At 30.5% G+C, this 12,156-nt stretch overlaps 2 protein-coding genes across 3 annotated transcripts; one reads left to right on the top strand and one right to left on the bottom strand.

Moving 5' to 3' along the window:
* The first annotated feature begins 906 nt into the window (after positions 1-906).
* LOC100811257 (uncharacterized) lies at positions 907-7,315 on the top strand. Of its 2 annotated transcripts, none has more exons than XM_006589267.4 (7): positions 907-1,068; positions 1,162-1,260; positions 1,881-2,015; positions 2,130-2,219; positions 3,578-3,727; positions 4,253-5,835; positions 6,178-7,315. In XM_006589267.4, exons 1-7 carry the CDS (start codon positions 1,006-1,008, stop codon positions 7,103-7,105), a joined length of 3,048 nt encoding a protein of 1,015 aa, XP_006589330.1. In that variant the 5' UTR covers positions 907-1,005; the 3' UTR covers positions 7,106-7,315. The 2 variants fall into 2 exon arrangements, with proteins under 2 accessions (XP_006589330.1, XP_006589331.1); XM_006589268.4 differs by having other exon boundaries at positions 1,893-2,015.
* Positions 7,316-9,605: 2,290 nt separating this feature from the next.
* GSTU42 (glutathione S-transferase GST 15) lies at positions 9,606-10,498 on the bottom strand. Its single transcript, NM_001304515.1, has 2 exons — positions 10,187-10,498; positions 9,606-9,965 (listed from the first exon to the last, which is right to left on the bottom strand). The coding sequence occupies exons 1-2, from the start codon at positions 10,496-10,498 to the stop codon at positions 9,606-9,608; spliced, it is 672 nt and encodes a 223-aa protein (NP_001291444.1).
* Between the last annotated feature and the right edge of the window lie 1,658 nt (positions 10,499-12,156).

The following is a 12,156-nucleotide window of genomic DNA, read 5'->3' on the forward strand; positions in this document are numbered from 1 at the left end:
ATCTACATCTAATGCATTTTTTAATCTATATCTAATATTAATAATAATAATTTTATAACTTAACTTATTTATTAGTGTCTATGGTATAGACACCCATCCGCACGAAACATGTATTACATTATGTTTTTATTATTTAATCTGTATTGATCTTGTAGACCATAGAATCTTAAAGATACGTAAAAATTCAAATTATATATGCTTTCTTCTATCTTAAATATAAGCAACAACAAAAATTAAACTTAAATATAAATAAATTTTAATTATATTTGTCCTATTTAATGATATTATCCAAAAAATATTCATCAATTAATTGTGATTTTTAGTTGAGTTATTTTAATTTTTCATATCAACTTCTAATAAAAATTATTTTAGGAAAAATTTTATTTTTAAATCTAATTAATAAAATTAATTGACATTAACAAACTTATTAATTATTTCTCTTATATTTACGTATGGAGTAATAATTCTTTGGATGAGATTCTATGTGATTATAAACTCTTTAATTTTTGTTTTTTAAAAAATAAACTATTTAATATAATCATTTATTTTCCGCTTTAAATTTTCTTTTTGTTTTTTTGACATTTTCAATAAGTGAGATTCTCATTTTTCTTTTATTTTTAATTTTAGCCACGGAATGTTGTCTTCTATTTAATCCTTTGTAGCATTATATTTATTTGGACCATTTTTTTTCCATAACATAATAATATTTTAATTGGTTGACCTAACACTTAACATTGTTAGATGGAATAAATGTGATTTTTTTTTTTGTACAGAGAAGTGTGATTTGAATTTACTTTTTGCCTTTTAATTTATTTATTTTTAATTCAATTTAATCCTCCACTTAAAATTCAAAAAGGACCCGGAGCAAGGGCAGGAAAGGAAAACCGGAAACGAAAAATAATCGCTCGCATTGGCGGGAAAACCAGGAACCAAAAAACAAAACACAGTCGAAAATGGATATATGCAAAACGGAAAAAGAGAAGAGAAAGAGAGAGTGCGTGTAAAATGGCGGAAGGGAGCTCCAGCACAGATATTCAGAGAGTACTCGCAGCCATTAAATCCTCCGAGGCAAGCTTCTTCTTCTTCTCTCTATCGTTTCTGTTTCTATTTGTAAACTTCACTTCATCAATGTGGTCTCAGATTTTAGGGTTTTATGTACAGATTGTGGAGGATCGCGTTGAGTTGTTTAACGATCTTCGACGCATAGAATTGAAGAACGTGTCCGAGTCCGACTATGGTTCCGTCATTAACTGCCTCGTAGTATCCTTGTTTGCTTTCTTTCAAATCTCCGTACAGATGCATGTTAATTCAAAACTCTGCAAAACTCCGTTATATCTTTCCAATCAATCACTTGTAGCATACTTACTTGTTAGATGCATTATTGGTTTTTTTTAATTATTATTAATGATTATGATTTCATTAGTGTTTGTGCTTGAAATTATAAGATTCATGGCAATTCAAGCAATATATAGGCCTAAGATTATTTTTTATTTAAATTCAAGAATAAGTAAGAGCTCGATTACCTGATAATGAAACTTCATAACCATAGGCCCTGCTTGCAGACGTTTTTCTATAAGTGCTTGTAGAAGAAGAAATTAAGGAGTTAAAAATGAATTAAACTTCTTCCATTAGTTAAATTCAACTTATACACTTAATTTTTATAAAAGTACTTTCATCTAACTTTTTCAAAAGTTGAGGTGCATGAGTTGATTTTAACTTATGGAAGAAGCTCAATCCATTCTACCTTATGTTCTTCCACTATAAGTGTTTATGGAGAAGTTTATTCAAATAGGACATGAGCTATGATCTTACTTGTATGCTACTATTATGGAACTCTATTACTTGTCTGCTTCCTTGTTTCCACCTTAACTACTAGTTTGATCTTTTGGGAGAACTTCACATGTTTGGATGTGACCCAGTGCATGCTAAATAGAAGCATTATACAAGTGGCTTTGAGCTATATGGATTTTAACCCATCCAGTTGCTTACCACAATTTCTCACTCTTGGAGTCAGGGTATCTCTACTCGTCTCGTGTTTTTACTTTCTCTTTATCCATATACATATCCCTTTACATTTTCACATGTCCTAATTTTGTATGTCTTTTCTTATAACACAATCTCATTATCAGGCCTGTGTCTGGTGTGACAAGCATCTAAAGATGAGTCTTTTGTCATCCGAAGATTCTCAGGAAGATGAACATAGCTCTGTATTTTACCAGGTAAGAGTTCTTTGTCATAGACTGAACTCAAATAATAATTGAAAAGGTATTTTACTTTACAATAGAAAAAAAGGGTTTCTTGGTTGGTTGTATATATTATTATATTTTTAATAGTTTTTCTTGATCGTTTTGTATATTTTTCCCTTGATTAATAATTTGGAATTGATCTCTCCTTTACTAGCAGTAAAAGTAACTCTTGCAGATAATAGAATATATTTATTTCCCCAACACCAGGAAAAGTAGATATTTAAGAGATGCCTTTGCTGGACAAATATGACTGAATGCAAGTTTCCTTTGATCAATAAAGGGAAAGAAGAGATAATATTTGTATTATGTTTCTCTTGTTATTTTTTTTTATGATTCTTTATGATCATGCAATATTGCAATTTGCTCAAAGAGGATTACTTATTTGAAATAACATTGGACAATGAAGGACAACAGAAAAACAGTAAGAGGAAAAATTAAGTAGTCTCAATGTTGAATCACTACTCACTGGTTGTCATTATTGATGAAATATTTATAAGTGAGCTTACAATTACATGTGCTGATTTGTAAACCTGAACCACCAATTGACTTGCAAGTTGCAACTGACAATTAGGAAAATAAGTTATGGCCCCTGCAAGCTATGGTTTGTGAAACCCATCCTAATGTAGCTAATTCTGTCTATTAAATTTGAGTATATTATAAAACTCAAAATGACACAACTTGGCTAAGAAAAAAAAGAAAATAGCAATGGAGCAAAGATGCACAATAGGCCAATACCTCAACGTTGTTTTATAGAAAATACAAGTGAAACACTAAATTTCATCCCAAATCAGCTGCTTTGCCAAAGAAATCTCCTTGGTCCTTAAAGATCATTGCTACTCTACTTTAGACAAATTCATTGATAATACTCCAAGTACTCAAAACCTAAGATGCTTCCTTTTAGTAATATCCCAGGAGACAATGAAATGCACTGTGACTGATGTGGGATGAAGAACTGCACATTGCTGTTACTGTTAACTTATTTATGGCATTAGCATCTCAATTTGACAGAGTCAAAAGTAGGGAACAAAGGACCTCCTAAAGCACCAAAAAAACACAGAAGATAGAAAAGCAAACCATTAGCAAAAGTCCAAGAAGATAGAAACATGAAAATATTTGATATGTTTTCCTGATAAAAGCTTTTACTGACAAGCTTATTTATGGCAATGTCATTGATTGAGATTTCAATTTGACAGAGTCAAAAGTAGGGAACATACAAGTCTTTTGATTTGTAAAGCTCTTGGAGGAATTGCTTGATTTTCAGTCTTCTTGAAACATTCATTTGATAATTTTCTTAGTGACATCAATTTTTATTATGTTGTCATGTTGTGTAGCTTCTTGTGGAGATCCTAAGGTTTTCTGCATCAACATTTTCAACTTTGTTGAAATTCACTGATTTTGGTGACAAGGAATTGATGGACACTGTTGAAATCTTCATTTTAGAAGCATTAAATCTGACTAAAGATTCTATATCAGAGGCTAAGGTAACATGTTTCTCTCTGTACCACACTTGACAATGTGGGAACAGTTTATATTTGTTTTTCGTTTTAATTAAATGATTTGGGATTTAGTTTTGATCTATTGCCAGTTATTATTTTCTTTCAACCTTATTATTACTTAATCATGCATTTCCACATTATTAAAGGAGAGTGACTTTGACAACTGCTTAAAAATTCAACCTCATACCCGTCAACACATGATTGAGTTGTAGCATTAAAAGACTTCTCTGATTGTTGATCAAAATTGAACTCAATAGTTTATCAGTCCTTTGGCATGCCTTTGAAATTTTGATCCCTGTGAGACATTCTGTTTCAATAAAGTCCTTGAATGGTTAAATATATTATTTCTATATTCTTATTTCAGTGATACTCTATGGTAGTGAATGTTGGGTACTAAAGTGCTAGTAAGAGCAAAAACAATGTTGCAGAGATGATATTTCTTGTATTCATATTTACACTGCAAAATTTTCTATCTGTTTCTAAGCATAGTTATTTTCTGCTATTAAGCAGAAAATTCAATCATTTGGATCAGAAATATTGAAGGTTGCACACGTGGTCATTGATGCCGTGGTAAAATTATGCAAGGTGCGTTCTGAATTAATAAACCAGGAGGTAGGTGATGAAAAATGGTTGAGGCTTGACAAGCCTGCTATTGTTGACCATGTTATCAACATAACAAAATGTGCAATAGAAAAGCTGTCTCAGATTGGTGTCCTTGCTGCAAATGATGGTGGCAACTCAGTCAATATTCTTAATGTCTCCTGGAAAGGAATTGTTTCTTTGCTTCAAATTGGTGGTGGGCATTTTACAGAAGTTGACGTAGCAAATATAGTGTTAACATTGCTTGCATTGATAACGGAGCCTTTGAAATGTGCTGCCCAGGCTTGGTCTTCCTCACTGAATGAAGCCATTTCTGTAACTGAAGCTAAAAGGATCTTTGTGCCTGTGAAATTTTACCTAATTAATGCTGTTAAAATATGCTCACTGTATCCTCATCAGGCCTATACAGTGTACAAGGAAATTACAGAGTGTGTTCTCAAGATCACATGTTTTTGGATTTTTGTAAGTAATGAAAACCTTCTGAAATGTGCATCTGTGGTAATTACCGAACTACTGGAGGAAACAACATTGAATTTGCTTTTGTCTTTGCTAAATTCTTATAAACTGAAACTGGAACAGAAGCTTGAGGTGCTAGAATGGTTGTTCACTAATAAAGGGGATTCTCATTCTGGCCTTGATTGTCCAACCTTAAGTGATTGTAACCTTGCATGGGTTAATGATATCTTTTGCAATAGTTATGAAAGTATGAGCAGAGCAAAAATACTAATACTTGGTCGAGTTGTATTGTTTATTAACTTCTTCAGATATTCTCTTGGGCTCGATGGAGATATGAAAATAGCAATAACTCAGAAGCTTTATTGGTTTTTGGATGTTTTAGTTGAGGAAGATGTCTATTCTCATATACTTGTTTTGCAATTTCCTTTATTGTATGGATCTGGAAAAACAGCAGAACTGGTGAGGCAACCTATGTTTACTTCCCTCTTGCAAGCATTCAAAACCTTCATGATTGTGATCTGTTCAAGTACAGCTTGGGAGGAGTTGGAGTCTTTCTTACTAGAGAATTTCTTTCATCCTCACTTTCTATGCTGGGAGATTGTGATGGAATGCTGGTGCTTTATGCTGCGATATGCTGAAACACAAATGGCAAACAACATCCTTAGCAAACTATGTTCATTACTTAAGCTGTTGGCATCCTCATACTCAGTTTTTGTGCCTTATTCTTCCTTCAGAAAGTTGGCAAGATCAATATGCATGCTTTTAACCAATGGTGCACAATCAATGGTTAACGAGGTGTACATGTCTCTTGTTGGTGATGGGAAATCACAGTTGTCATCAATTTTTTGTTTGGCTTTGTTCATGGAAGGTTTTCCTTTTGATTTACTGACAGATGAATTGAGAAAGACTTCCATTCAAAGAATTATATCTGATTATTTTGACTTCATAGACAACTTTGATGAAGCGTCATTGGTGGCATGCTCCTCTGGCTTGTTTGGTGTTCCAGTTTTTATTCTTTCTGCTTCTTTGCAATCACTGTAAGTATTTCTGGTTTGTTACATTCCATCCATTTTTGGATTATTATAAGTCAAAATGAAATATTTAAAGTAGCCTTCATACAGCACATACAGGCATGTACACTGGAATTTTTATTAGTTCTGTATAGTTTGTTATGTCTTTATATCAAAGACTCCTTAAATCTTGGAAGCAAAAGTCAGATTTGAGTTTGATCTCTCACATGCACGTTTCAACCTGATCTGAATGTGACGGACTTGATTTTGCTTCAGTTCAATTTTCAACCTATCTTCTTCTATCCTTTCACTGAACCTGAATATTATGTTGGTCCCAGCTTTAAGACTTGTGTTCCCATTTTCCTGCAGCCAGGATGGACTATCTCATATTGATGAAAGGGCCCGGAAGTTTTTGGTTGCAATTTCTTCTAATTACAAAAGTACTGTAGACAAAGTAATCAAGGACCGTTATCTTCAGCTTTTCAGTGAAACTCTAGGGATCATCTCATATTTTAAAAAACTGTATACCTCAAATGATATTGAACAAGTCATCATGGAGATTCAAAATATCTTTTTGTCTGAGCCTCCAGCCCTTTTGGACAAATGCAAACCACATTTGGCCCAATTCCTTGCAGGACTTGTTCACATGGAAATTTCAGAAAGTGATGATGATGCAAAGAGCTGTGCTGTGTGGGAATTATATCACTTGCTCCTGAAAGAGCGGCACTGGGCACTCAGTCACTTGGCAATAACTGCATTTGGATATTTTGCTTCTCGTACTAGGTGCAATAAGCTATGGAGATTTGTTCCAGAAGATGCAGCGCTTTCATATGATATAGTTTCAGGAGTGGAGTCAGATCAGCAAAGATTTATGGTTGAGTTTGGAAAATTTCTTAAAAAGGAGATAGCTCTTCTTACACTTGCACCAATCCCTGAACAGCTTGAGCTGCTTGGGAGAGAAGGTTTTGTGTTGAAACAGATGGTCCAAAAGATTTCAGCAATTGCTGAAGAGAGAGAGAAATGTGAGGTCATGGAAGTTGATCACAAGAGCCAATCACATAAAAAGAGGAAACTTCCTGATGGAATTAACAGAGGAGTGGAATTGCTGAAAAATGGTTTAAAAATTATTGGTGACGGTCTATCCCAGTGGCAGCTTAATGATTTTGATACCACTGAACTGCATGTAAAATATTTGACTCAGTTTTCTCAACTTGAAGACGTAATTACTCACTTTGAGGAATTGACCGGGAGCGGTGAGGTATGTTCATCTTCTATGCAGAGTAATTCTCGAGCTTGATTATTGATTGATGCATGTTTTGTTGTAAAGAAATCTTTGCCTTCTGTATAAATCTAAAGTGGCAGATCATCTTCAGTAAAATTTAGTTCCTCCTTACCCTTACTAATCTTGTATTGTAGTGATTTAGCATTATGTAGCATTCAAGTACGAAATCTGTCTTACGTCAAGACAGTGTTACTTTTTTTTTTTTTACTAGAAGACTGTTACTTATGTACCGTAGCAATGTCTTCACTTTAAATGATGTTATTTTTCTTTTTGCCCCCCTTAACTTTATTTTACTTAAAAAGAAAAATGATTGATATTCATATACATTCTATTTTTGGGTGTAGGAGGCGAAAAGTGAGATAAAAAGAAAGGAAAAGAAAAAGTGAAAGATGAGATAAATAATGTGAACAGAAAAATGAGGTGATAATATTGTGGAGGAGTATGAATAATAAAGTAATTTGAAAAACTGCTGAAAAATTTATTTTCTGTACCGAACCCAAGCACTTATCCTATCCTAGTACAAGCAAAGTTAAAAATTGTAGAAAACATATCTGGATAATGATTCTTTAATGTAAAGAAGAAAAAAAAGGTCACTGTATGTGCTTAATTTTTTAGAGGATATTTTGTCTTTATAGCGAAAAATTAAATTTGTTCAAAGGATGATAATCAAATTCTATTAAAAAAAATTAAAGCATTAGAGTTAAAAAGCATAGCTATTGTGTATATAATCTAACATAATTGTTTAGAAGATTTTCTAACTTCTGTACATACATTGTATAGTATTGTAAATGTAATTTCATCTGCCTTTGACTCTTTGTGGAAAAGTTAGACTTTGGGTTATATTTAAAATTCCATAAGGTGATGGATCATTGCGTGAATCCAGGTCGTATGTGCTTGCATAGTTGTATACCTAACTACTGATTATTTTATATGTCCATCCTACATTTCATAATAGTTTCTTAAATTAAAATTGTTTCTTAAAAAATAATAGTTTCTTAAATTAGATTGTTTTGTTTTTTCCCTTAATTTAAAGTTGCAAATATTTACTATAGTGGTGCAAATACAAGTCAGTCAACTAATTCAATTGCGAGCAGCAACCTATTCGATAATTGGAAGTTTGATTTAATATTAAGTACAGTCATCTTATATTATGTGTGTATTAAATTAGGATTTTAAAATGATAATTTCAGTATAATTTTTTTTATTTTAAAGATTGTGGAAAGATATTATGAGTTATTAGATTTTTTATAAGACTTTTATAATAATTTAGATTTTAATACATTTATATCATAAGAATTTAAAGTATTTAAAAAGAGCTTATATATATTTATAAGATTCAAAAGAATTATGTGAATTTTAAAAACACATTTAAAATTATAATAATTGATAAAAAAGTAATAAAAAATAATGAAATTTGAATTAAAAAAAGTAAAATTAATATAATTTTTTTAATCTTTTAATAACTAAATTATTTCTAACTTTAGGTCTTACAGTAATCCTTTTTACAATAATATCTACTCATTCTCATTTTTAGATTTGAACAATAAATATAAAATTATAGGTTGATTTTTTAATTTTTTTTCTTCAATTAATATAATTATTTCATGATAAATCTAATGACATGTTTAAATGAAATGTAATAATAAATCTATACTAGAAGGGAGTGATCAAGGTGAAAAATTTGTAAGAGGATTATTAAGTTAGGAGAATGATAAAATTAAGGGTGATAATTATGAAAATATTAAGTCAATCATGTGATGAACATAATTAGTATAAGACAAACATGATTAACATTAATAGATAAGATAAATATTAATTTAGTTTAGAAAGCAAACAAAAAAGTGTAAAAGGGAGGAGTATATTTGACCTTTTTTGGTTTAAAAAAATAAAAAAACATATATGACACATACATTCAGAAGAATAAGAATATTAATGTTGACGGTTATTCATTCAGTATCTCTTTCAATTAGTCAATATCATTTTTGCATTAGGTATTGAATTGAGAAAAATACATTGTGATGAGGAAAAAGAAAATCTAGTAATCATAAGACAGAAAATAGTCTAACAAAATCGTAAGGGTTTGAGTCAGATTATTTGATAGATATTTTATACTAAAAAATCAAATAAAATTCATCGAAATCTATCTTAAAAAATAATCTATTTAAATTTGTATATTTTTAAATATCAATTTTTTAAGCTATAAAAAATATTAATTAAATACTGACGGATTTAGTTATATTCTTTAAAAAATTCTATAAATCTTAATTAAATATGATAAAGCTTATTTATATTATTTAAAAATCCTAAAAAAATATTACAAGAAATTCTTTTATAAAAAAATTCTTTTAAAATCCTTCTAAAATTCTAATCCAGTACATCCCATTAAACTTTTATTGCTTTCACAGATATGTCAAGACATCCTAATAATGGAGTGGAAACTAAAGAAACACGCATAACAAAACGATTCAGACAGATACAAAGTGATTCATACTTGATCTCATATAAGATTACTTTCTTAGGTACATGCCAAACGTTTTTCTCTAATAAACTTAGCAAAAGCCACCATTTTCTCATGGTCTGGGAGGTTTTCTTTAATAACTGCAACATCCTTGAAATTATTATACCATGAATGCAAGTGAGGGAATTTCTCATCTTCCAGGACCTTCGCGTCAAGAATATCTTCTGCAACCACAAGAATTTTGAATATGGACCCAAAAGCTATGTCCATAATGTTAATAATGTCTCCCCCAAAAAATTTCTTCTGATCACCAAAACACTGATTCTCAACAACCCTGAGATGCTCCCATATCTTCTCTATGCTCTTTTCTCGCTCTTCATCATTATTGCTAAGGAAGAATGCAATAACTGCAGAAAACTTCAAAAGTTGACCCCAAATATTATTATCACTTGGATCAAAATAGGAAATGTTGCAGCATATAAAGTAATTAATGAGAAAATATAAGATGGTATGCTAAGTTAATTATTGCCAAAGTTCAGATAAATTTAATATTAATTGTATAAATGCAGGTGCTCTTGATCAAGATCAAAGGCTAGAAACTTTAAGTAGTACTACATGATTAAGTTTTTAAAAATTACCATGTCATCATCAGCATATTTAACCCAAAACCTTGCCAGAGCTCTCTCGTAGGGATCAGCAGGAAGTAATGAATTATGTGACCAAATCTCATCAATGTATTCAACAATAAGCATGGACTCACATAAGGGTTTTCCATTATGGACAAGCACTGGAGTTTTCTTGTATACTGGGTTGTATTCAAGAAGTTGAAGACTCTTATTGTAGCGGTCTTCTTCTATGTTTTGATATGGTATATCCTTTAACTTTAAGGTCCATACCACCCTCAAAGTGTAGGGACTATACCAAAATCCATGAAGCTTCACCTCTGCCATCCTGACTTATTTTTCCTAATCCAACACTAACCTGTTTATATAGTGATCCATCTTGTTTTTTGTTCATCCTTGGGGTTTTCTTCTAGCACAAGTTTGGAAATAAAATAAACTATTAATTGCTAACAAAAGTTTGAACAAAAATATGTCGTGACTCGTGACAATGATTGAATTAAGAAAATGTTTAGGTTTATCCTTAATTTTTTTAAAGCAAGTTAAAATTTAGCCTTGGTGACGAAATATTTGATTTATTTGAAGACTGACATTCTGCTGCTTCTTCTTTTTCTGAGGTTGGCGTAATTGCTTACATCACAAACTAATAAATATGACTTTTATCATTTGAATATTAAACAATTATTCCATATTTGTGAAAATTATTTTCTTTTGATAATAATCGTGAAATCAACTTTTTATTCTCTTTCTTTTTTACTTTTATCTGTTAATTAAAATAAAAAATCAAATAAACAAATCAAAATGAAAGTCCAACCTTGTTTTCTTTAGCTCAGTTAAAAAAACAATTCTAATGAAAAGGTAATTAAAAAAAATATTTTTTTTGCTATTTTAAAAAAGTTAGCCAATAAAGTTTTTTTTCACCTCTTCTTTTTTCTCAAATTATCAAGTATTATAAAAATTATTCCATCATCATCCCGTGTCGTTCATACAATTTTCTTAAAAAAATATTCATATAGTTTTAAAGTTACTTAAGTTTTTCCCCCCACTTATTTTAGTCTCTCTTTATTTTTCTTTTAAAAATTGTGCAATGCACGGGTGTCACCATTAATTTTATAAATAACAGTTGCCAAAACAAAAACCAACATCTTGTAATGCTTCTTAAAAGTAATGATCTCGTCCGAATTTTCAAAGCCATTACATAACAACTTATTGGGTTTGTTGGGTACTTAATTTAACCCTCCCTTTTGTACCATGCCTAATCAATGACCTATCTATTCTATTCTATTAATTAAACATATATGAAAAGAATAGGCTAACAAAAATACGTTTCTGCCTTTGACACGTGTCCTCCTTAGTTGACAAAGTAGGAATTTACTATTAAGTGACGTACAAGACTAAAACGCGTAGCCAAATTTTTTGACTCGGAAAGGATAAACGAAAGAAGTTGGGGCAATGAAATTTGTTTTGCAGTTTCCTACCTAAAGAGAGATGGGTGTGGACGTATAGTTCGGCCTTATAAGGAGTGACGCTATAATAAGGAGTCACTAATAGCAATCACAATTCACATGCCTACTACGTTTTTTTAATTTCTTTTAAATGTAGGGATTAGTTTTTTTTAAGTTTAAATATATTTTTTAAAATTTGATAATTATTTTTTTTGTTTCTTCAAAAATTAGTCATTCAAATTTTTAAAAAGTTATTTTTAATATATAAAAGAGTATATATAAAAGTAGGCTAGCAAAAACACCAATTTAAATATATAAAAGAATATAATTTGTTGAAATCTTTTAATATCATGAGACCTTCTAGTATCATGTGATGAATTCCTTGTTCAAACCTATTGACAAAATATAGTAATAGATTCAACATTTTTTGTTTTATTAATCAATCATAAACATTTTTTTAGTATAATTTATAAAATAATTATTATAGAAATAATTAATTTCTCATATATAATAATTTTAATTAAATATAAATATAATTTGTGC

This window comes from Glycine max, chromosome 10, assembly GCF_000004515.6.
Source record: "Glycine max cultivar Williams 82 chromosome 10, Glycine_max_v4.0, whole genome shotgun sequence".
Classification (NCBI taxonomy): domain Eukaryota; kingdom Viridiplantae; phylum Streptophyta; class Magnoliopsida; order Fabales; family Fabaceae; genus Glycine; species Glycine max.